Source organism: Dromiciops gliroides, chromosome 1, assembly GCF_019393635.1.
Source record: "Dromiciops gliroides isolate mDroGli1 chromosome 1, mDroGli1.pri, whole genome shotgun sequence".
NCBI lineage: Eukaryota > Metazoa > Chordata > Mammalia > Microbiotheria > Microbiotheriidae > Dromiciops > Dromiciops gliroides.
In genome coordinates, this window is record NC_057861.1 from 504,912,102 (window position 1) to 504,937,300 (window position 25,199).

Below are 25,199 nucleotides of genomic sequence, written 5' to 3' on the forward strand. Positions count from 1 at the left end.
TTTAACCCGCGCAGTCCCGGCTGGAGGAGGAAGTAGGAAGATGGGAGCTCTAGATTGTTACCCGAGAGAGAGTGCCGTAGCCGCAATGATCTCTTGGCTGGCGAAGGTACTCGCCCAGAGTCGAACAGGTCTTTCATGGCAGAGGTGGGATTTGAACCCGGAGGCTCTGCCTGCAGAGGACGCTGGGCGTGGGGGCAGTGTCAATCAGCCTAAGAGGAGGAAAGAGAACCCCTTCTCTCCGAGCTGGTTTTCACGTTGGCTGATATTTATGTGGGTGCGCACAGATAAGCGCGATTTCATCAGTGGAAATGACCCTGAAGAAGGGGCCTCGCCCAGGACCAGGGGCCGCCGCCCTCGGACCCTCGGAAGCTGTTCTTCTCGGGCTATTTCTCTCCCCCACCACATGCACGTAATAAATGCTTAATCCAGGCTTCCTTCATTCACAAAGAGTCATCTAAAGCTGCAAAGGACTACATGGGTAAGGAATACTGCCCCCCTCTTTTTACAAAAAAGAAACAGGTTTAGAGGTTATAGGATCGTAGACCCAGAGCTGGAAGCCACCTTAGAGGCCATATAGTTTTTCTCCTTTTTATTTATTTATTTATTTACTTACTCATTTTAAAAAATTAATTAATTAATTAATTTTTGCGGGGCAATGAGGGTTAAGTGACTTGCCCAGGGTCACACAGCTAGTAAGTGTCATGTGACTGAGGTCGGATTTGAACTCGGGTCCTCCGGAATCCAGGGCCAGTGCTTTCTCCACTTCACCACCCAGCTGCCCCCGCCCACTTATTTTTGATATGCACGGACAAAAAGGGAAACAGGCCCTTTGACTCTAGTTGTCTGAAGAACTAGCCCTTAAGTGTTTTCTGGAACCAACCCAGAGCCTTGCTATCTCCAATAAAGGTGATTCCCTGGGCTCAGGTCCCCTATGCTGGTTCCCTGAGGCCCAGGATCCCTTAGAATAGGGGCTTGTACTTGATGCCAACCCCAGTACATGAGAGATATCCTCATCCCAAAAGGGCTTGGGGAATGTGGCATATCCAACCCTGGATGCATGGGAGTCTCTTTGGAAAGAAGACTACAAAGGTAAATTGAAACAAAGTTGTCTGCCTTTAGAACAATATATTCATCAGCAATGGCAAGGGAACCACCACATTCCAGCCCAGATACCCCAGTCCCCTACATGTGATTCTATGGGAAGGAGTAGGAATGAAACTTTTACTGGATCAGACACAAGTAAAACTGTTTGAAGCAGCACAATCTTTAAAGCAGTGAGGGAATTACTTGACTGGATGTTTCAGGGCAGAGAAGAATGGGGGAAAATCACAGATAGTGTTAATGTCTCCCAAAAGTGATTGAGAAACATCAATTGATAAGAAGTCATAGCCTTGCTTTTTTACAAAAATAAAGTCTTTATGAGAATAACTTGCATGTCAATAAAGAGTATAACCGAGGGGCAGCCAGGTGGCACATTGGAGAAATCACCAGCCCTAGATTCAGGAGGACCTGAGTTCAAATCTGGTCTCAGACACTTGACACTTATTAGCTGTGTGACCCTGGGCATTTAAAAAGTTAAAAACAATATTGACTATCAATGCAATTAAATCTACATTTACATTTAAATTGATTACCTCCAATGCATAAAATATCAACAATTTTTTATTTCAGGGTACCATAAGGATTCTTTATTGGTCCACCCCATCTTACTCACTTTTCCTCTTATATGTTAGTGTGTATGCTCTGTTCTTTCTTCGCATTATCTCATAAAGGTATTTCCAGATTTCTGTGCCTTCTTCATCCTTATTGACTATAGTATTACATGTATATCAGTTGGCCACAATTTAACAATTCCCACATTGTTGGATACTGAGGTTTCTCCCAATTTTTTTTTTTTAATCCAAGAATCTTTTTATTATGTTTTTTAGTCATTTAAGCCATGAATTCGTAGGGGATTGGTTCCAACAGCTCCGGTTCCTTGCCATTGGTCCTCACAAAGTGTGCTTCTCTGGGTGGAGCAGGCTGACGTTTCAGTTGAACCCAGGTGCCTTTTTCTTTGGCTTCCTTCTTCTTCTGGTCATTTTCTTTTACCCTCTTACAGGAAGCTATCTCTGCTACTTAGAATGCTTAATATGCTCAATACGCACATTAATTCTCTTGGCTAGATCTTGCCCTTAACCTGTTTGTTACAAACAATGCCTACAGCATGTTGAGTAACATTATAGACCGTCCGGTCTTGCCATGGTAACATTTGTGGGGCATTCCTTGCTGAACTGTGCCCATACCCTTTATATCTACAATGTCACCTTTCTTGTATATCCGCATATACGTAGCCAAAGGGACAACACCATGTTTTCTAAAGGGCCTAGAAAACATGTAACGTGTTCCTCTCTTTTTCCTTTTGTGTTCGTCATTTTGGCAACTCACTCAAACGCTCTTTCCCGAGCTTCCCTGGAAGGAAATAACACGCCGCCCGAAGCTGAGGCGAAGGAGAAAAGCGCGGAGCCCCGAGAGCCCGTGTACCTGGAGGTTTCTCCAATTTTTAAAAATTACATATAATATTACCATGAAAATTTTTAAATAGATAACTTTTATGTTTTGATAACACTTTCTGGGCATATTTCTAACAGATGGATCATTTGGCAGAGAAAGAAAATTCAAGATATAGGGTATAAATAAAAGTACAATGAAATAATTGTATCCCCTAGTTTAAATTTGGAACCCAGACATTGTAGGTTCTTAAGTCGTCCAGTCTCTTGGGTCTTTGTAACTGTAAGGGGATAAAATTCTAGTCTCTTTAAAATATTTAATGAGTGGTCGCCAATAAATTATAAGCTTTAGCAAGAGTTAGACTTGTAAGCATTTATTAAGGAGAATAAGAATTTGGTGAAGAGAGAGAAAGATTGAGAACAGATTTCTTATAGCATGGAAATCCTAGCCCTCCTAAACCTCCCATGTGAAGTCCTACCACCAGGCGGATGTCTGAACCCAAAGAGGAAGAAGCCCTCTGCCAGCATTGACTTCCTACTTCTTGTTCTCCTCCCAGAAATGGGAGGCTCCTCGAGCTGATTGACTGATAGCCTTGATTGACAGCACCTACGAGCAAACGTCACTTCCTGACGCCAAGGAAAGTGGCATGGCTTACCCTCAGTCGCCTTCTCCTCATGGCAGAGCTTTCCCATAGTAACTCTCCAGCAGGTGTCGTCATTCCAATCATTACATAACACAACCATGTGGGAGTCTCCCATGGATGGTTTCTGAAGACACCTGGCAGAATACTGGCTACTTACCAAGTCCACAGATAGTGCACACATGTCATGAAAGTATGATGCAGCATGGAAAGATAAAGACAAAGAAAATTTAGAGAGGGAGAAATTCCATTTTCAACTGGGAAGATCAGAGAGGTCTTCATGGAAGAAGTGCCCCCTGAGCTGAGTTTTGATAAAAGAGGAAAAGATCATTTTACAGTTAATTAGACTCTCTGACAGACCTGTCCTAGGTTCCATAATTCTCCCTCAAGAGACTGTCATTCTTCTTTCACTAGGCCACCTTTAATTCTGAGGAGTTATTTTGAAGGGTAGCTTTTAAATCCCCCTTCCTACCCATTCAGTCACTGTCCCTCTGTTATGAGGGCAAGATATTATAAGAAGGGAGGGGGGGGACTGGATTACCTGAAAATCAAGAGAACTGGGTTCTTGTCCTGCACTTCTCTGAACCCCAGTTTCCTCTTCTGTAAATGAGATTAGACAAGCCCATCTCCAACATAATTCTAAAGTCTAAGATCTCTTTATTGGCAATCTTTGCCAGGATTCTTTGTGATGAAAATATTTTGTGGTAAAACACAATAAAATCTGTAACCTTATTACAAATTATAGCATTTCTGTGAGAGGGAGAGGATAAGAGATATCATATCTGTTCCCTTGGATTAACAAAGGCTTTCCAGAATCTACGTGGAGAAAAGTGTGACTGTTGGATGAGATTGTTGTTGTTTTGTCTTTCGTTGGGGAAGAACGGTAAGAGGCAGCACAGGCCCAATGATGGGAGTCTATACTATAATTGGGACAGCAGTTAATCCTGATAACTGCTTGGTATAACACTAAATTTTAAAATTAATTTTGGTAGCATTGTATTTTTTATATATTGGTATGGTCCAGCTATGCATATTGACTATTTTTGTTCTTTATTTCTTTAAGGAATGTTGTTTATAATTGTATTGATGGAAGTATTAGATGTGCTTCATAGAATGACTTCCAGATATTTCAATTTTGTAATTATTTTGAATGAGACTTCTATTATTGCTTTTCTGGATTTTTTTTTTCCTATAGAAATGCTCTTGATTTTTATGGGTTATTTGAAAGCCTACATCTCATCATCGAAGTTATAAATTGTTTCACTAGTTTCCACTGGTTGCCTCTTCAGCTCACATGTAACTATCATCTCTATGCATATGAGTTAAAGGTCCATATAGCCAGTCCCAGTCTCCACCTTAAACCTCAGTCATAAATAAGTATTGCCTAATGGACATTTCAAATCAGTTGTCTCGGAGATATCTTAAACTCAACATATTTAATGTAAAATCAATCTTTTCCACTCTTCCAAATTTCCCTCCTTTCTCTCAAAGGCACCACTGCCCCTTCTGGTCTGGTAGCTTTCTAATTTTATCATTATCCTCAACTTTTCACCTTCTTTCATTCTATAGATCCAATCAATTGCGAAATCTTGCCATTTTTACCTTCACATGGTACATCAGACCCTCTTTCTCACTCACACAGCAACCAACCTTGGTTCAGATTCTCATCACCTCTCATCTAGATCATTACACCGGCCTCAAGCCTTTCCCCCCCTCTGTCCATCTTTCACACGGCTGCCCAAGTTAATTTCCTTAAACGAAGACCTATTTGATTCCCCTTCCAGCCAGTTCCAGTGGGTTTCCTATTGGGTATGGGATAAAATATAAACTCTAGACTCGCTGGACATTATCACCCTACTACAATCAGAGAGTGAGGAGAGTCTCTTTACCAGCACAGATCTTCACCATCCAGTGACTTGGGTCTCCTTTGTGTTTCATAAACTAAGATGATCCATTTCCTTTCTGGGATTCTCTCCCTCCTCCCAGCACCCTTCAAGTCTCAGCCAAAACCCCACCTTCCCGAGACCACGCCCAATTTATCCTCAACCCTAGTTGTTTGCATGTTTTCTCTGTTGTTGGACTGTAAGCTCCCTGAGGGCAGGGGCTGGCATTTGGCCTTTCTCTGCACCTCCGGAGCTTAGCCCCCAACAGACGGCCTAGACAACTTAGACTTTAGACTTTCTGGTGCCCAGAAAGTAGAACGCCCTTCGGACCGAAGCCACACCCAGCGTCAACCGGTTCTTGGACTCGGGGACCTGCTCTTTTACCCACTTAGTGACTCATTCACTAAGGTCACACTAGGTCTTGTGATTGACTTCTCCTACTACGACGTGCTCCGGGACTAGTTCTCCAGAGCTTAAAGGCGACGTCACAAACGTGTTTTCATCACAATGACCACTTCCGCTGTGCGAAGAAGCGGATCAGTTCCAAGCCCGAATCCCTTACCGGCCCCCCACGGTCTTTTGGGCCGGCAATTCAGTCCTGGCGCCTTTAACGCCAAAGACACGCCTCCGCCCTTCGTCTCCGCCTCCTCCACTGGACGTCTTGCCCGGGTCGGGAATGCTCTCTAAGGAGGGGGCGTGGTCTCCGGGACTTTGGGCGTTCCGAGTTCTGTTTGGGAGTAAGAGGGAGCCGACGGCATGCCTCTGATTGGACGCTTGGGGAGTCAGTCCGGACCGAGCCGAGCGTCAGGGTTCTGCCCCCTTGGTTTCGGGTTTGCGGCTGCGCGCTGGGAAGTGAAAGCTGGAGGTTAGAGAGGAGCTAGTCTTGGGTCTTGGAGTGGGGGAAGAGGAGGTGGAGGAGGAGGAGGAGGAGGAGGAGGTGGAGGTGGAGGTGGAGGTGGAGGTGGAGGTGGAGGTGGAGGTGGAGGTGGAGGTGGAGGTAAAGAAGGTGAGGAGGAGGAAGAGGAGGACGAGGGACTCACCGTGGGCCGGGCCTTCTCTCCCTAGGTGATGCGGTGAAGCAGCAGTGCAGGTAGGAAGGGCTTTCGGTTGCCCGAGGGGCCCCTACGACGGACTACCGGGGCCGGTCCGGGGCTCGGGGAGACATGAGCCCTTCTCACCTCCGCGTGGTCCTTGTCCCGGACCTGGGGGCAGGGAGTGGGGGAGAGGGGGAAGCCTTCGCCAGGACTGCGCCTGCGCTTGTCCCGCTTGAGTCCGAGGCTGCGAATGATGCTCCCGCAGCCCTCCTCGTCCTGCACTCCCGGGGCGCTCCCGGTACCTGCGCAAGTCGGGGGGGGGGGGGGGCTGGAGAATCCGACTGACTGGGGCGGGGCAAACGTCCCAGATGGCCCCCGAGGCCCTCCTACCCTGATAAGGGAGAGCTCGAGACTTGCAGTGGGCATCGGAGGTAGGGGAGAGGAATCTTGGGAAGATCCAGAGTTGGAAGGGACCTCCGAACCCGGCCCTGTCATTTTTACCAATGAGGAAACCGGAAATCAGAGAGGTCAAGGGGCCCGTCCAAGGTCACACAGCGAGTGCTGGGAAAAGGAGCCATTGAGCTGGGCAACCCCTCTTTAGCAACACCTCCAGGGTGCAGGACCATACCCTTCCTGGACTCTAGTCTGCAAAGCATGGGTTGAGAAGCTTCCCTGGATAGAGCAAACAGGACCATACTCTTTCTGGACTAGTCTCCAAAGCACGGACATGGAAACCTGCCTGGGTAGAGCAAGCAGAGGTTTCCCCGGGGCCACGTTATATAATGGTCGTGGCTGCTGGTTTTGGTAGAGCCGGTGGGGGTGGAGGAGGGGTGAGAAAGGATTTGGGATTACTTGAGGAATGGGGAGGGGTGGCTTTTGCGGGACCTGGATGGAATGAATAGGGTTTAGGGATCAGGAGTCAATCGTCCTGGTTATGATTTAGTTCTTAAGTGAGTTGTTAGAATCTTAAGACTTGCAGAATTTTGGGGAGGTCATAGGATTACCTAGCATGTAGTCCAAATCCTGTTTTTGCTATATAGAACCCATCCATTTTGCAGTAAGGGAACTGAAGTCTAGAGAAAGGGCAGCAAATTGCCCAAGGTCAGTGTCTGGTTGTGAGTAAAGCTTGGGAGGAGTTCAGTCCGTTACACCGGAGTGCCCCATTTGCTAGAGTCAGCTTTATTTTTAACTGAGAGAATCAGAATTCCTGTAGTTCCCACACTGTCTAGTTGTTCTTGCACAACAGCTGAATTGTGTGTTGGTGGCGGAGCTGGTGTAGAATGGGATAGTCATAGCCCCTGATTTTGGCCTAATGGACCCCAGGGTGACTTGAAGACCCCTACTTTGGCTCCCTGCAGAGATTCCTCCAGGCATTAAAGGAATTGGGAATGACCTGAGAGGTCATTTCAAGAGAGACTGGGAGGGGGCAGCTGGGTGGTGGATAAAGGACCGGCCCTGGATTCAGGAGTACCTGAGTTCAAATCCTACCCCAGACACTCGACACTAGTTGTGTAACCCTGGGCAAGTCACTTAACCCTCATTGCCCCGAAAAAAAAAAATGGATGTTAAGAGAGACTGGGGAGCTTCCTGATAAGCCCTCATTCTCTGAAGTAAAGTCTAGGTCGTGCCTTTGTGGAACAGGAGTGATTGTAGAGAGGGATGCTTGTGGTAAAGTGACTATTCTCCAGAGTGGCTGATAGAGCTTCTAGGATTTGCAGCCACTGTCCATCAATGTCTCCTTTGTACAGGCAGAATTCCCTGTTATCCTCTGGAGAAACCATAGAATAGCATAGCTCCAAGGGACCATCTAGTCTAGCCTCATTATACAGACAAGGAAATTAAGGGAACTGAAAGTGGAAGATGACTTGTTCATGGCCACAAATAATACATAGCAAAAACTAGAATCCAGGTTTCCTAACTCTTGGTTCGATCTTCTTTGCCCTTCATTGGAGTCTCCCTTAGAGAACAGGGCACTTGTCCATGGTACAATGGAAAGAGCACTGACTGAAGTCAAAGGACCTGGGTCCCAACCCTACCATGGCTCCTTAATAATTAATCTGGGGGACAGCTAGGTGGTGCAGTGGATAAAGCATTGGCCCTGGATTCAGGAGGATCTGAGTTCAAATCCAGCCTCAGACACTTGACACTTATTAGCTGTGTGACCCTGGGCAAGTCACTTAACCCTCACTGCCCCCCCCCCAATAAAAAAATTAATCGGTTTGTCCTTGAAGTAAATTAAATAGTCTCCCTCAGTTTACTAATCTGTAAAGTGAAGGGTTTTGGCCTAGAACCTTTGACAGCATCCTGATACCTGTGAAGCTAGAGCCCTCCCCAGATAAGAGGGTTTCAGGAATTGTAATGAGAAAAATGGATTAAGGGATGGAACTTCAGAGCAGTTCCATGAGAAGGTATTTGTGGGAGCCCCCACCCCCAGTGAGGGAGAGCCTTCTAAGTACTATGGCCTAATCACCATCATCACCATCGAGTTAGCCTTGATTAGTCCATTTCAGCTGTACCTTTTCTCTGCTTTGGAAATCTGGTGACAAGCCTCCAGGGAGAAAACCCAGCTTTAGACTAGGGGCAAGGGACCTGTATAGTTAGAGTTGGGTTGAAACTTTCTCGTTTGGCTCTAATGTGCAGAAATTCAACCACTGTGGGTGGCTTCTGTTTCTATTTGAGTTTTGAAACCTCATAGTTTGAATAAGTAAGAACACTTTTTGATTAAAACATCAGTACTGAGTGGTTACTCCTTTGAATAATCAAGCAAAGCCTTTGTGTGGGAGGCTGGGTTACCCAGGAAGAAACCAGGAGAGTGGGTAAGGGATTCTGAGCTGCTGAAGCAAGCATGGAGCAGAGACAACTGGGCCGGGGCAGAGAAAAGATATATGGAGGAGTCATTGGCTTCTTCCTCAACTTCCCCTCATGAGGCCTGTCTTTCCACAAACACTGTAATCTACCCTTTTGTTACCTACATGTAAGCTATCTAGATAGAGATATAAATTCTGATTGTTTGGTTTAGTAAAAAAGCATTCTTACCCAGTCAAGGCACCAGTGCCAAATGAGAGCATTTCAAATCTCCACCCTTACGAGAGGATGCCACTACCATAGTGGTTTCCCATCTGTATATATCTCTACTAATGAAGATGGAAGGCAGGAATTGTCCCAGAAAGATGAGGAGTGCTTTACCTAAAGCCATACGTTGAGACTTAAGCTAGGAGTCCCTTAGTTTTCTGGGGCTCCCCCCTTAAGGGTTATGACTTTGGGCAGAACAAGTGACAGTGGTTCTAGCTTCCCTTATACCACCCAGGCTCTATTTTTAGTCTCTGGAAGGCAAGGGTCATGGCAAAAATACTTGTTTGGGGGCTTGAGCTCTGCCTGATTCATTTTTCTGGCATTGATGAGTGGTGGCATTTGGTTACCTGGGCAACCTCACTCCCAGGCACAGATGCCTGGAGAATGAGTAAGTCATAGACACAGAGCTGGAAGGGAGCTTGGGAGGTCAGCTTGTCCATCCCTCCACTTCAGGATGTCCAGGGTGACAGTTCCATGGCCTGTGGTTTCTGTCTTTGATCAGGAAGTTCTCTCATCTAGGAGGGTTCTCTTACTGTTGCCCAGGTTCTCCCCTCCCTATTGATCCTCAGTAGATGTACTTTTTGGGGTTGTTTTTTGAGACCTACCTTAGAGTGTTGGCTTTTCATCCCCCTGCACCTGAAGGTTCAAAGAGTGTGTATTTGGGGGTGGGGAGAGATGAATTTGTCATGGGCCAAAATTGGGGCCAGGGGGGCAGCTAGGTGGTGCAGTGAATAAAGCACTAGCCCTGGATTCAGGAGGACCTGAGTTCAAATCTAGCCTCAGACACTTGACACTTAACTAGCTGTGTGACTCTGGCAAGTCCCCATTGCCCCAAGGGGTGGAAAAGGTGGGGCCCCGAACAACCCGTAGCACTAAGAGCCAGCAGTTCCTCCTTCCTTCTCTCTAGTCTATGCCAAAGGTACCTTTAACCTCTTATTCCTGGATTACCAGAAATCTGATGGCATCTACATAAGTGTCAGCATTTCAGTGCAAAAACCCAACACTTCTTCCCCCAGGCTGGTCCCTTTCAGACCACAGTTCAGTAAAACCCAATTTCTCTGTCCTCAGGGTTCCTTGGGGCTCAGGGAACAGGGATTTAAGCTTTGTATCTGAACCACAAATTGGATGTCCCCAACTCCTGGTTTGGCCTCTTCCTTTAAGGTGCTAATACTGGTTTCAGTGTCATGGTCATGGGCTTAAGATAGCTTTTGTTCGTCTTCAGCCTTGGAAGATGGAGTGAGGAACAAAGAACAGAGAAGGGTCTTAGGTTAGAGACCAATATCGAGAGTTGGGAGGTGACATATATAAGTCCAGAATCAACCCCTGGCATTTAGGGTGACTTGGGAGGCCCAGGAGGACAGAAGAGACAGAGCCTCACAGGTGCCATTCTTTTCCTGTCTGCCTCTGTGGCTGGGGGTTGTCTCTTCCAGCCCTACCCAGTAGTGGGTTTTTTTGGACAGGGCAATGAGGGTTAAGTGACTTGCCCAGGGTCACACAGCTAGTAAGTGTCAAGAGTCTGAGGCCGGATTTGAACTCAGGTCCTCCTGAATCCAGGGCTGGTGCTTTATCCACTGTACCACCTAGCTGTCCCAAACTATTTTTGAAGGGAGGGAGAAGTAGCCCTTCTATATCTACGCAGGAGGAAATGAATCTGTCCCACTTGCTTTAGCAAACTTCTCTAAAAGGCCTGTAAATAAACCATTTTTCTTCCATATGTTTCCAACAAATCCTGCACCCTCTCTTTTTTTCAGTCCCTAGTCATGACCTTCTGTCTTACCCTCTCAGAGGTATACTCTCCCCAGCCCTGCCTCTACCCTTTCCTGTCTCAGCAGGTGGATCATGGCAGAGTTCTCCCAGAAGAGGGGGAAGCACCGAGATGACAACCCGCTAAGCAGTGCTGTGGACTTCCTCCTGGCCAATGCCAGGCTGGTATTAGGTGTGGGTGGTGCTGCTGTCCTGGGTATCGCGACCCTGGCTGTGAAGCGGGTAAGACTAAGGGGTCAGGGAGAGGTGATTTGCCCATTCTGAAACCTGTTTTGAAGGAGGCATCTGGGGATAAAAACTAAGATACCTAGTCTCTCTAGGATGCTAGCGTATCTACCTTCCTAGTCATAATCTGAATCTTAGCACTTGTCCCTGAATACTCCAATGCTGTCTCAGCCTATTTTATGAGTTCCTCAAATGAGGAAAAAGGTTTCTCATCCCCTTTTCTAGGTTCTGGGTTTCTAAGCACTTGATACTCTCTTCCCTCCATACTCTTTTTTTCTTATGTTCTTCTGTGTGATCTCCTAGCACTCTGGCTGGAAGGGCTAAGGACATATTGGGAAGGTGGGCTTCTAAATGGGTGATGAAATTGGGTAAGCCTAGATGATCTAGGTAACTTCACTCTATTAAAACATAGGGCTAGGGCAGCTAGGTGGCTCAGTGGATAGAGCACCAGCCCTGGAGTGAGGAGGACCTAGGTTCAAATCCGGCTTCAGACACTTGACACTTACTAGCTATGTGACCCTGGGGAAGTCACTTAACCCCCAATTGCCTCACCAAAAAAAAAAAAAGAAAGAAAGAAAGAAAAAGAACATAGGACTAGTGACAGATTGTAAGTTCTAGAGCCACATATCTTGGGTATCTTTGGTCATGTCATATATACTACTGGTCAAAAGTCAAATTGTGACTAGTGAAAATCTTCTTTTGGAGAACACTCAAAACACAATTTGATGTCTCACCATTATTGTGACCTTTTTTATAAAGTAATGTGGTTATTGAACCAGAACTTTATTTATTTTTGTGGGGCAATGAGGATTAAGTGATTTACCCAGGGTCACACAGCTAGTAAGTGTCAAGTGTCTGAGTCTGGATTTGAACTCAGGTCCTCCTGAATCCAGGGCTGGTGCTTTATCCACTGCGCCACCTAGCTGCCCCAGAACTTTCCTGCCTGAAAGCACCCACCCCCTTCCATTGCTAAGAATGGTTTAAGAATGAATTATTTTCTAGTTTGGGGGCTAGGGAAAGAGGATGTTGAGGTTTTGTTTGTTTGTTTATTTAAGTAATATCTTTAGAGTCACCTGTATAGATGGAGGGCATTTTTCTAACTTTTCTACCAGTTGTCGGTTGTCAGCCTAAGGGAGGAAGAGAGAATCCTCATTGTTCTGAGCCAGGACAAATACAAGCTTTGCACTCGGTATATTTGGTAGGGCCCCTGGCCCTCCTTTTGTAGGTCACCTTCTCTCAGGGCTACTTTGTTCAAGCAAGTATCCTTCTGCTCAGAGCAAGTGTGGCTAAGGTTAAGTATTTGGTGCCTCTGTATTTAATTTCATTCTTGTCCCTCGGCCAAACCAGAAAGCCTGACTGAGGTGGTGAGGCCAGGAATAGGGCTTAGTTTAGGGACATGTCTCAGAAGAGAGATGGCAGGAGGAGGGGAGAGGAGCCATGGAATCAGAAGAAGGACCTAACTTTAGAAATCCAGCTGCTTGTGGCTTTTCTCTTAGCACCTGGCACAGAGTCTGCCTGAAAGGATCTCCCCCTCTTCCTTCCTCGGCCATGTCTGCCCAGGAGAAGACAGGGTATCCTACAGAGAGGGGAATGTTAGAAGAGAAAGGACGGTGCTCCCCTATGTCTGGCTTCCATTTCTATGCAACGACTATTGTTTATGGAAAACCCACCTCTAATGGAATGTGGCCATTGAAGAAGGCTTGGTCCCTGGGGTGGAGGTTCAGGTGGTTAGATGAAATGAGATTAGTCTAGGAATCTACTTCCCACTAGCTAATTGCCTTTCCTATTGTTGCTCTATAGGAGCCACCCCTTTTGGTGGTTCTAGGGCTGGTTGCTCAAGCGTTTGAACACAATGCTAATGATGCCAACATCATCCCTGTTCCAGTGGCCAGTAGCAAGATCACAGCCATAAATAGGGGTGTAGATGGCAAGCCAATCCCCGCAATTGGAGACAACTCAAAACATGTACTCTGAGCAACATTCTCATACAGAAGGCAATAAGATTTTTTAGTCACTGCTGAAATTATAGAAATGGGCCCTTTGAGTATGAATAACAACTTGAATGATTTGGGTGGGTATGAAGACATTGAATCACATTGTCCTTCCCTTTCTATCACCATTTAAGATTCAGATGAGTTTGCAGTTTGCAGGGCAATGAGGGTTAAGTGACTTGCCCAGGGTCACACAGCTAGTGATTCAGATGAGTTTTGATGCTGCTTAGCTCCAGTGGGCAATAAAGGAAATAGTCCTTAACCCTCCTGGATATATCAAAAGCAAGTAGGTAGAACAGTGAATGGAGTGTTGGATTTGAAAGTCAGGCAGACTTGAATGCAGTCCTGCCTCATACAGGATTTGCTAGTTGTATAACCCTAGGCTAGTCACTTCCCTTCTTAGGCTAAGTTTTTTCATCCATAAAATGGGGGTAATAATAGCACCTACTTCACAGGGTTATTGTTAAGGATCAAATGAGATAATCATACATGCATGCATGCATGCATACATACATATATCATACATATATACATACATATACCATGTTTATTATCAGTAGCAGTTGTAATAACCAGTTCAAAGGGAAGAAGAATGTTAAAAATTGTCCATTACCTGACTGGTAATGAGGAGTCACCAGAGATTTGATTCATTCTTCCTTCTGCCTATTTCTGACTGTGTGATCTGTCCTTCAGCTTATTGACCGTGCTACCAGCCCACCCGACAAGGACGATGTCAAAGCAGAGCAGAAGTCCATTGAGGAAAGCTGGCAGGAGCTGAGTTTGCTCAAGGCCTCAACTAGACCCCAGCCAAAGCAAAGGCGAAATGACCTCAGCCAGCCACAGCCCTCCTCAGCCCAGGCTCCTCATGCCCCAGGTTGGCTCTGATTCCTTCCCAAACATCCCTTTCTTTTTGCTTTGTTTCTTTTCATATTGTGGCCTCCTGGCCAGGAAATGAGAGTAAGGTGGGAATTTGTTCTTATATTGGGCAGAAGTGGGCACTGAGCATCCTGGGATGTCAGAACTGAGAGGAATCTTAGCGATCAAATCTCATTGTGCATTAAGTCTGGAGTTCAAGTCATTCATTGAACTTGTTTTCTAATCGTTAAAATGGGGGTCCCTGCCTACCTCACAAGGTTGTTATAAGGATTGAATTTATAAATAACTCATGTTTACATAACTTTCAGATTTACAAATTGAATGCTTTTAAAACCAGATTTGGCCCTGGAGTTGAGAATATGCACCTCTTTTCCCCTCTTTTCAGAGGTGAGAAACTATGAGGATGGCATATTACATATACTGTGTTTTACTTTGTTGAATTGCTCTTTTGGGGCCCCCCTCTTGTTTTCAGTCTTTGTCTTAAGGGTTGGCTCACTGGGTATGGGAGAGACATATTGGGAAATGAAGGTGATATAAAAACATCCTCTGAGTAAAAAATGCTTTCCTTACAACAACCCTGTCTGGTAGTAGTACAAGTGTTATTTCTGTGTTATAGACGAGGAAACTGAAGAGCAGAGAAGTTTAAGGACTGGACTGTGGTCATATAGTTAGTAAATGTTGCAGCTGGGATTAAACACGTGGTCTCCTGATGCTAAGCCTGGTTCTCTTTCCACTCGACTGCTGCGTTCTGTAGACTGCCTTAGAAATATAAGATTCTACCACTCCCAACCCCCAAGAGCTTTGCTTTCTTTTTTTTTTAAGTGAGGCAATTGGGGTTAAGTGACTTGCCCAGGGTCACACAGCTAGTCAGTGTTAAGTGTCTGAGGCCAGATTTGAACTCAGGTACTCCTGACTCCAGGGCCGGTGCTCTATCCACTGCGCCACCTACCTGCCCCAAGAGCTTTTCTTTATGTGGGTTAGAACTAGCAATATTTGTCATATTAGAAATTAAGATGTCTTGGTATTTTTATGAAAATAGTTTGGGTTTTGGGGACTCCCCAGGGGGTTCCTGGACCACACTTTGAAAATTGCTGCTCTAAGCTAGACTGTAGGACTATAACAATATTTCTGATAGAGGCAAGGAAAGGGATCTTCAGTCCGTGGGAGCCTAGTGTCTTCCACTGTCAGGATAGTTCACTGTTGAGCTGAGTGACCATACTCCTGATGGCCACCGGGAGAGTGTTGTACAGCTTACTTTGTAGGTCTTTCCTGCTTTTGAGAGACATGGTCTTAATTTCTGTTCTACCAATGCGACAAATGGAGGAAAAGCACTTTGGGGTTGAATCTTGTTCCCCAGTCCTATATCTTATCTATGGTGCTTTGAGTTCCACAAATGTATTATGGTCAGAATAGAATGCATGTGATTTTTAAAGGCCCTCTTTTGTTTTTGGTGGTACTGGAGTGCATAGCCTCTGATTTTCCCCTTTTCCTCTCTGCAGAACCAGAACCACCCAGAGATCCCATGGCCGTGGCTTCGTCCAAACTCAGCCCCAGTGCCCCGACACCATTATGCCTTACACTGCAGGAGAGACTCCTCATGTACTATCAGAACCATGTGGTTGTCTCTGAATCTGACATCACCCTGGCCAAACAGCTGGCTGGTGACATTGCCCATGAGTTGCAGAATTTCCTGCGCAGTAAATTCCCAGAGCTGCCTTTCGGGGACCTATCTCCAAATAGCACCCTGCATGATGGGCTGGAGGCCGTGGCTGCCGACCGCACTTGCCTGCTAGTGCCACTGGTGCTAGAGCCCAACTTGTGGAACTTCATTCCTGGAGAAGACACCATTGCCAATGATCCTTCCTACTGGATGATTCGAAGGACTCAACTGGAATACTTTCCCCGAGGGAGTAGCCCCTGGGACCGGTTCATGGTAGGTGGCTACCTCTCCTCTAACATCATCCTTGAGGTGCTCCGGAAGGTCCTGGTAGGCTCTGTCAACTGGCCAGCCATTGGCGGCATGCTGGATTGCCTCATCCGCCCCGGAGTGGTCTCGGAGGAGCTCCTGTTGGAGGTTCAGCACGACCAGTTGGAGCTAAGTATTGTCATCTTTCCCACTGCAGAGAGTGAGGACAGGGCCCTACTGGCCAAGCCTCAGGAGGGACTGTTGGAAAACCTTTGGCAGCAGGACTTCTACAAAGCTGAGGTCTCCAAGCTGCAGGAGCTAGATAGTGCAGATTCTGGTGCTCGATGCCTGTGTCTCCAGCTCCTGCAAGGGATCTGCAGGCACCATCCTTCACTGAACAGGCTGAGCGTAAGCCACTTGGCACAGGTCATCCTCCACCTCAGCGAGTCACAGACAGACTGGGCCCAGGATTCCTTAGCAGATCGGTTCCTACAGGTGATCGTGGAGCTGATTGGCTACCTGGAGGAGGGGTCCCTCCCCTGCTATTTTAATCAGCACATCAATCTATTTAGCAGATTGCAGGAAGAGGAGATAGATGACATGGGCTTTGCTCTGTATAGTGCCGTGACAGCACCAGAGCTCTTGTTATCATAGGCAGAAAGGGTTAATGAAATGTGATCTTGGAAGATTTTTTTAAATGCTTAGCTCCTTCAGCTCTGGAAGTCTAAGGGGACAACTAAAGAGTTCTCTTATTTTCCAGCCAGCCCAAGGTGGACATTTTGGAGAAATAAAAAGCCGGTACATTTCTTAAGCACACTGAGTTGGCAGCTGTCTTGGGCGTGGATTGGAACAAACTTAGGGTTCTGTGCCTCCGAGTTCACTTAGATGTTACCACAGCTCAGGAGCCTCACAATGAGCAGTCAGCCAAATCCAGTTGATGGTGACTAGGCCGCCCACCTCTCTTCACTTGATTCTTTTCCCTTGGGACAGCCCCATTTTGGAAAGACAAAGCCCTGAGTCTTGGACAGAGACTGGACAACCTTTCTATCTCTATCTTAGGTGGCAGGCAAGAAGATTCCCTTCCCCCATATTGTAAACCCAAATCCATACTTGGCCCCTGGGACCACAGGACAAGTGTCTCTGGGTTGGTTACAAAATACATTGTGTCACCAGCACTGAAATGATTATATGAAAATCCTGAAGAGTGATGGGAGGGGGAGGAAATGAGACCTTTTTTTTTTACGAAAGAGAAAATTATTTGCACCAGTGACCCAATTATAATGGTAGACTGATGCTCCAAATTTTCTAGGGACAGAGTAAAGACAAGAGTACGGTTTGCCTAAGGGGTGAGGAATTCAAAATGGCTAGTATTCTAAGCCTCTCTGAAGGAAGCAAACATTTTACTCTTTGGCCATCTTATGCCAAGTGCAGTTTTTTGTTTTTTGTTTTTTAATTGTATAAGAGGCTCTAGCCAACTTTTACCTTCAAGCCATTCAGCCTGGCTGTGGTAGGCAGCCAGATTCTCTTGCATGCTTTGGTCTAATAGAGATCTCATCTTCCTTCAGATAGAGCTTTCTCCAGTGGGATTTGTATAGCATGAGGTGGCCCCCAACCAAGAGCTGAAGTCCTTGATGCTGTGTGTCTTGCCTTTGAAAAAGAAGTGTTTTCTAGTGGCTGCTATTAATTTGGGTACTAAGAGCATTACGCAGAAATGAAGTTTTCAAAAAGGCCTTGTTTTCAGAACCAGGCCATTTGTGTGCCAAAATGCATTGTTCACAGTTAATATGTGACTCCTTTCAACTGAGCAAAGTTGATTATCAGAGGGGGGAGGTTTTTTTCCTCTGAGCACTGAAATGCCTGTCGTCTTAATGTGTCTTTGGTCTTCCCCCCTGCTGGAAGAAGTCAGTTTCTCAAAGAATGTGACGGAGAATAAAGGAGAAAAATAATCTCAGTTGTATGTAAGTGAATTGTTTTTCCACTCAAGCATTTATGAAGCTGTAAAGGTATTACTATCCAGGCTGTGAAGCAGAACAGAACATTGCTTTGCCTCACTTTAATTTTTTTTTTCCCCAAAATTTTTTTCCCAGGGTTTTGAGGGTTAAGTGACTTGCCCAGGGTCACACAGCTAGTAAATGTCAAGTGTCTGAGGCTGAATTTGAACTCAGGTCCTCCTGAATCCAGGATCAGTGCTTTATCCATTGCGCCACCTAGCTGCCCCCAACTTTGCCTCACTTTTCCAGATGAGGAAAGGGAATTTTAGACAAAGTGATCTCTAGGTTTCATTTCAACTTTGATTTCCTCTAAGTCTTTGTTGAATGAAATGAAAGACACAGTCCATTATATGCCTACACCTGAAATTTTTCTGTCTTGGAAGGACCTGCCAGAGCTTGCATTTCTATGGGCATTGAGAACCCAGGGTCAGTCACCTTCATGCCAAAACAAGGCATTTGATTAGGCAGGGATAACTCATTTTACAAATAGGAAAGCTAATTCAGAAAGCAATTGTGTCTTACCCAAAATAACACATAAGGGAAGAGATTAGAGGTTACCTTTACCGTAGCCAACTAGACAAAGCAAGTTAGCGTTATTCAAGGTTCTTCAGATAATAATAACTAGCATTTATATAGCAACTATTATGTGCCAGGGACTGTACTCTGCGCTTTACAAATAATTCATTGGATCCTCATAACTCTAGGAGATGGGTGTTAGTATTATTTCCATTTTACAGTCAAGGAAACTGAGGTAAATGGGTCAAGTGACTTGCCCATGGTCACACAGCTACTGTGTCTGAGGCCAGATTTAGATGGAGCCATTTCAAAAAGAACAGATCAGAGCTGATCATGGAAGTTCTTGTGCTTTCCTTTTCAACTTTAACCTTAGTGAAATAAGGTGGACTCGGAATTGTCATTGGCTACCTTTGCTTCTTACCACCTGATTTCCCCTGCCCCCCCCCCTTTTTTTTTGCAGGGCAATGAGGGTTAAGCAGCTTGCCCAGGGTCACACAGCTAGTTAAGTGTCAAGTGTCTGAGGCTGGATTTGAACTCAGGTCCTCCTGAATCCAAGGCCAGTACTTTATCCACTGTGCCACCTAGCTGCCCCATACCACCTGATTTTGATAGCTTGCACTGTCATACTTGCCTCAGGGTTCATGCCTTGGGATTATTTTGTAGGTGGTGTAGGTTCTATTTCAAAAAGGTCCTCGTAATTAATTCCCGAATAACTAAACTCCAATATTAGACTCCTCAACTATGGACTTGGCTCTACAGCAAATAGTCAGATGGCAAGGTTCTGGTACCCCACTTAGCTATGACTTTCCTCTGGCAATCTTCATTGGAGGATCTAGAATTTCACTGTGACACTTTCTTACCCTTAGAGATTACAACTTTGCAAACAGTAGACAGTCTTTGTGGGTTGCTGTGGCCGAAGAAAAAAACATTAGGCTACAACATGATGATGAGCCTCTCCACACTATACAACCGAGAATTGTTTAGACACACACTCCAGATTTGGGAGTCAGAAGCTTCATTCTTTAGCACTTAAATGGAGCTACTCTACTCACCGGACCTGGGATGGGTTTGGGGTTTTTCGAAGAATTCAAAACTCAGTATTCTTTTCATTATCATTTTCTTAAGCCTAATCTGAGGCAGCAAAGTAACATAGTGCTAGACCTGTAGTTATTTATTAGGAAGACCCAAATTTGAATCTCTTAATCTTTCTTGGCTTCAGTTTCTTTCTCTGTAAAATGAGGTCATTGATAGCATCTATATCACAAAATTATTGTGAAAATCAGATGAGATTTTACTAATGTATGCAAGCCTCAAAGCACTGCATAAATCCTGGCTATAATTTTTGTATCTCAGTAAACAAGTTGGGGGAGGAGGTATATTTAGCCCAATTATAATGAAAAGAAGTGAGGCTCGGAAAGGTTAAATGAAATCCAAAGATGATGTTTCTGATCAGAGAAATACTTGAAGTGAACCTGATATTTTTCTTTTTTCTTTTTTTTTTTTGAACCTAATATTTTTCTTTCTTTTTGAACCTGATATTTTTCAACTAGGTCATTAAATGACCTAGTTCACTGCCAGGTGAGAAGGAAGTAAGAATTCTAAGAGGAAAGAAGAAGGGGAGAGTGCATTCCAGGGACATCTCAGGAACAAGGAGGCCAAGTTGGCTGGACTGAAGAATGCATTAAGGGGCTGGGGCAGCTAGGCAGCGCAGTGGATAGAGCACTGGCCTTGGATTCAGGAGGACTTGAGTTCAAATCTGGCCTCAGACACTTAACACTTACTAGCTGTGTGACCCTGGGCAAGTCACTTAACCCTAATTGCCTCACAAAAAAAAAAAAAGAAAAAGAAAAGAAAAAAAGAATGCATTAAGGGAAGTCATGTAAGGCTGGAAAAGTAGTTTGGAGCCAGGTTGTGAGGGGCTTTAAATACTGAACAGAGGAATTTGTATTTGAGCCTAGAGATTTGTAGGAAACTGCTAGGGTTTGCTAAGTAAGGGGATAACCTAAGATAACCTATACTCTAGGAGTAGCACTTTTGGGACCTGTGAGGAACAGGCTAGGGAAGCATGGAGGCCAATTAGGAGGCTATTGGCAATGATCAGAGAGAGGTGAAGGCCTGAACTATGGAGGTAGCTGTGAGTAAAAACAAGGGGGATGGATTTGAGGTACCTTGTGGAAGGAGAGATGACGACTTGGCGCCTGGATAAATGGGGTGAGGGACTGGGGATTTAAATGGATGACTCCCAAGTTTGCAAACTTAGGTGACTAGAATGTGGCTGCCTTCAACAAAAATGTCCAAATTTGGAAGGAAAGAGTGGTTACACACACATTTGATATACTTAGGAACATCCAATTCAAAATATCCAGAAAATATTTGGTGTATAGTTAGAAGTCATCTGCAAAGAGCTGATGATAATTAAACCCTTGATGCCACCAAGAGATCATGAGGGCAGGGAGAGGACAACCTAGGACAGAGCCTTAGACTATATATGCACAGCAAGAGAAAGGTGTCATTATACCCCTGTAAGGTATATAGATGTGAAAGTAGTATTTGACTTGTCCTACTAGTCAGTCACCAGAGGGAAGAACTAGGAGAGCAGGTGGAAATTACAGGAGGACAGATTTAGGCTCCTTCAGTGTAGGTGGAAAAACTATTAAAAATAATCAAAAGTATAATGGGCTTGAGGTAGTGGCCCACCCTTTTTCCATGGTACCTCCCCATGTCATTTGTGAGTAAGGCCAAATTTATGATCATGTTTTGGGAAGACCTTTCATTTGAGGTCAAGTGAAAGCTGCATGATTATCTGTTGGGGATTTTGCAAAAATTATTTTGGTCCCGGTGGTCCCCTCCCATTCTGTTTGTCAGGTGCCCTATTTCTAAAAAGCCTGGGGACTAGTCTGAGCTTTTTAAAACTATTGCTACTGGGGCGGCTAGGTGGCGCAGTGGATAGAGCACTGGCCCTGGAGTCAGGAGTACCTGAGTTCAAATCCAGCCTCAGACACTTAACACTTACTAGCTGTGTGACCCTGGACAAGTCACTTAACCCCAATTGCCTCGCTAAAAAAAAACAAAAACAAAAAACTATTGCTACTTATATATTAATGGATATTTATATGATAATGCCTATTGTACCTGTTTGGGCAATATTATTAATATTGACTACCAGTAAAGTATTGACTGAATGGCATTTAACACAAGCAGAAAACCCCAAGGCCATGTTGTCTCCCAGAGGGAGAGAGCACATGGACTACAAACAGGGTTCAGAAGCCCGACATTACCTACTCTGTCCTAAGAGGAGAACAAGTACCAAGAGACAGCAATCTGAGCCAAGAGCACGATCCAAGATGGTACCAACCACATGGTCTGTCTACTCTTCATTCAAATCCTCCCTGAACAGTTTTCCCTTCTGTGAAATGAAGATACTTCCCTGGGCCACTGTGAGAGTGCGGGGGATAATGGCCTGTAAATACTGAACTGGTCCTAAGGATGTTTCTTCTTCTATTTTTTTTTTTTAAGGAAATGGGGGTTAAGTGACTTGCCCAGGGTCACACAGCTAGTAAGTGTCAAGTGTCTGAGGCCGAATTTGAACTCAGGTACTCCTGAATCCAGGGCCGGTGCTTTAACCACTGCGCCATCTAGCTGCCCCATGTTTCTTCTCACACTGAAATTATATTGCACTAAATTGTTCAAACTAATTGGTCCCCAGCAGGGGTTTGGAAATCTGTCAGATTTCACTGAAAATTTTTCACTGCAGTGATTTTTAACAGACTCCCTATTATCTAAGTTGGAAACCGATTCCAATACTAGGAAGGCTGAGCTAGGAACTAGGAGATGTGGCCATTCTATAAGCTCCCTGCATCTGTTTCTTCACCTATATAGTGAAAAATCTCTTACCTGCATCTCACTCTGACTATAAAGATAATTGGGATGTGAAAATTAGCTGAAAAAAGTGGACCAAACAAGATATTAGGCTTAAGTATTTTCAGTGTCATGGGTAAAATATGTTCCTGGGCTAGGTAGGGGTTAGATGAAATACTATCAAACTGAAAAGGAGGCATAGATGTTAGAGATGTTAGGTATTTCCTTAGGAAGTTCATGGACTGGTTATCCAAAGAATCAATGCTTGGTCTACAACTAGTGCAGCACACGTTTACCTAGAACCAAACACAAGCAGCGGTCCACGAACACACCTGTAAGTTAATAGGGGGAATTTCTTTTTATTAAGGCACATAAGCTATGTCTGGGGCCAAACAGCTGTAAGTAGCCTCCAGGGCTAGAAAAGTAAGAATTCCTCCAGAGAAAATTTCAGAACAAGCAGCAGCTCTCTCAATCAAACTCCACTTTCTAAACACATTTGCTGTAGCTTACTATTATGGAAGCTCATCCATAGAAAAATTCATTCCCACCTGAAGAGAAGGGTTCGTCCATGAGCAAGCTATATGTCCAGGCAGACCCAGAACTCTTGGCACTTGGACTGAATTTTACCCTAAGCATTTTTCCCCTGTGGCTAGCTTCCTAGGGAAGCATGCATCTGTGAGCCAAGAACTAAGACCCTCCAATGCTTTGTGTTTAAACATCCCTTCACCTGCTAAACACCGTCATGGGTACAGGGAAGGCCCATCATCCCAAGCAAATAGAACAGCCATTTCCTCCTCTGCAGTTTAGGAATGGATTTCCCTGCCCCTATAACTACTGTCTACTGCAAATTTTGAATTTGCAGGGTAATGGCTTTGAGCAGAAGGATTATACTGGAGTTGCTTTCTCTGCTTCTACACAACATACCCTAAATGACTCTAGGGCTTTTCTTTCATCAGACAAGAGGCTGCTTAGTCTGGTGCATCCCAGGCCTATTCCAGGGCCCTGCAAACCATGGTTCATTTGAGTGGGGAAGGCCAGGAGAAAGTTGGGCTCCAAGTTGAGGGTCTTTCTCAGTTCCAATGACTGCGGGGGTTCCTTGGGCATCTTGCTGAGTTCTTATTCACTCGACAGAACAGCGACAACTCCCTGCCTGCCCCTTCCTCTCCCTCAGTCATCTGTTCTGAGGGCAGGTGACCCGCGTATGTCCAGGTTGGTGGCAAAGGCCACATCTCCGTGTTCTCTTTGTCGTGGGATCAGTGTCTGAGTTAGTCCTAGATCTTTTGCTTCTGGCTTCTGACCCTTGCCCCTGCCCTCTTCCCCCAAACCAAACTGGTCCAGAAGGTCCTGAGGAAAGAAACAAAGAAAAAAGATGAGTTTCCAAGCTGAATTATCCAGGTAATTGGGAAGGAGGGTTGCAGTGATCAGGTGAGAATGGTGTCTGACCAACATCTTTGTGCAAAAACATATGTTAAAGGAAAAGGATGTTTTTTTTTGTTTTTTTTTACAAGTGACAATGTTTAGAGGCAACAATGAAGTTTTCTTTCAGTCTCCAGAATGGTAATGAGAGATGAGTATGATAACACTAGCTTCTGAATACAAAACCCCCTTTCAAAGACCTGAAGTGTTTACAGGACATAATTCTGTGCACTCTCACAGTGCCACAGGGAAGGAGTTTCATCTTATAGAAGGGAAAACCCCATGTTCATGGAAGACACCTGATAAGGTCATTAAGAGATTTATTCTATCAGTAAGTCTCTTGACTGGAATGTCTTTCCTACTATATCACTAGTCATGATTAAAATGTAGTGAAACTCGGGGGCCTCTAGGTGGTGCAGTGGATAAAGCACTGGCCCTGAATTCAGGAAGACCCAAGTTCAAATCCAACCTCAGACACTTACTAGCTGTGTGACCCTGGGCAAGTCACTTAACCCTCAATGCCCTGCACAAAACCAAACAAAAACAACAACAAAATGTAGTAAAACTCTTTTAAGTTTAGAATCTCTCTGACTCCACAGGTAAACTTCTGGACTTTTAGCACAATTATTTGTGAGGCAGTGCGGTGGTATAGGAGGAAAAGTACTGGCCACGGGGTCAAACCTGGGTTCATATCCTGGCTCCAACCACCACTTTGTAACCATGGGCGATTTACTTAAAAATCTGCAACCCTTGGTTGCTCATGAAGAAAATGGATATGTTTATCCTGCCTATAACAAGAACAAATACTGATAAATGCCTACTATGTGTGCAAGTCACCATGCTGGGTGCTAGGGATAAAATGACAAAAATGATCCCTACTTCCAAGGAAGTTAACTTCTCCTAGGGGGGTGGAGGGGTGGGGAAAGGGGAACATTACCACATGTACAAAGATGTGACTAAAGGCTATTAGAATCAAGGGAGGGAGGGCACCAACTGGGCCATTAATTAAGGAAGGCTTCATAGAAGAAGAGAGGAGACCCTAGTTTTGATAATGTGTCTGAAAGGCAGAGAGGAAGGGGGTCGATTCTAGGCTTGAGGGACAATCTCTGAAAATGGATAGGAGCAGCCAAAGTGACAAGTGCAGGGAACAGCTTAGCTGGGAGTTCTGTCTAGTTAGAAGACAGAATATGTGAAGGGCAGTACTGGGCAGGTAGGTTAGAGCCAGACTACAGAGGGCCTAAAATGCCAGGACACCTTTGTATTTGGTGAAAAGGGGGCCTCTGAATGTTTCCGAGTACGAAAGTGATCTAGTCATACTATGTGCCTAGGACCATGTTGCCAGGCCGTCCTGGCAAAAGATAATAAGGACCAACTTTGTGGAAGGTAGTGGCTATCTAAGGGACAGGGGGGCAGATATTAGAGATGTGGATGGCTGGCGTCAATAAAACTGGACAACTGACTGGATGTGAGGGGGTGAAGGAGAGGGAAGAATCAAGGATGCCTCAAAGGTATGAACCAGGGTGTGGCACCCTCAAGA

The 25,199-nt window shown here is 45.1% G+C and overlaps 2 protein-coding genes across 4 annotated transcripts in view; one reads left to right on the top strand and one right to left on the bottom strand.

The window, feature by feature from the left end:
* Positions 1 to 5,994: 5,994 nt before the first annotated feature.
* Positions 5,995 to 17,832, top strand: MIEF2 (mitochondrial elongation factor 2). 2 transcript variants are annotated; one of them, XM_043975802.1, is made up of 4 exons: positions 5,995 to 6,103; positions 10,949 to 11,105; positions 13,793 to 13,973; positions 15,475 to 17,832. In XM_043975802.1, the coding sequence occupies exons 2-4, from the start codon at positions 10,959 to 10,961 to the stop codon at positions 16,533 to 16,535; spliced, it is 1,389 nt and encodes a 462-aa protein (XP_043831737.1). In that variant the 5' UTR covers positions 5,995 to 6,103; positions 10,949 to 10,958; the 3' UTR covers positions 16,536 to 17,832. The 2 variants fall into 2 exon arrangements, with proteins under 2 accessions (XP_043831737.1, XP_043831736.1); XM_043975801.1 differs by having other exon boundaries at positions 10,952 to 11,105.
* A 4,398-nt stretch (positions 17,833 to 22,230) lies between these two features.
* TOP3A (DNA topoisomerase III alpha) overlaps positions 22,231 to 25,199 on the bottom strand; it is a 44,085-nt gene continuing 41,116 nt past the window's right edge. The window contains exon 19 of one of the 2 annotated variants that reach the window (XM_043977758.1): positions 22,231 to 23,590. In XM_043977758.1, the coding sequence (XP_043833693.1) occupies positions 23,418 to 23,590 (173 nt within the window). In that variant the 3' untranslated portion in view covers positions 22,231 to 23,417. The remainder of the gene's footprint in view (positions 23,591 to 25,199) is intronic. The other variant, XM_043977759.1, reaches the window with a different exon arrangement.

Excerpts from the sequence above, each read along its gene's own strand:
- MIEF2 (XM_043975802.1), top strand. The coding sequence starts at position 10,959 with ATGGCAGAGTTCTCCCAGAAGAGGGGGAAGCACCGAGATGACAACCCG. Across the intron at positions 11,106-13,792 it reads CGACCCTGGCTGTGAAGCGG|CTTATTGACCGTGCTACCAG; the intron begins GTAAGACTAAGG and ends TCTGTCCTTCAG. Across the intron at positions 13,974-15,474 it reads CCAGGCTCCTCATGCCCCAG|AACCAGAACCACCCAGAGAT; the intron begins GTTGGCTCTGAT and ends TCCTCTCTGCAG.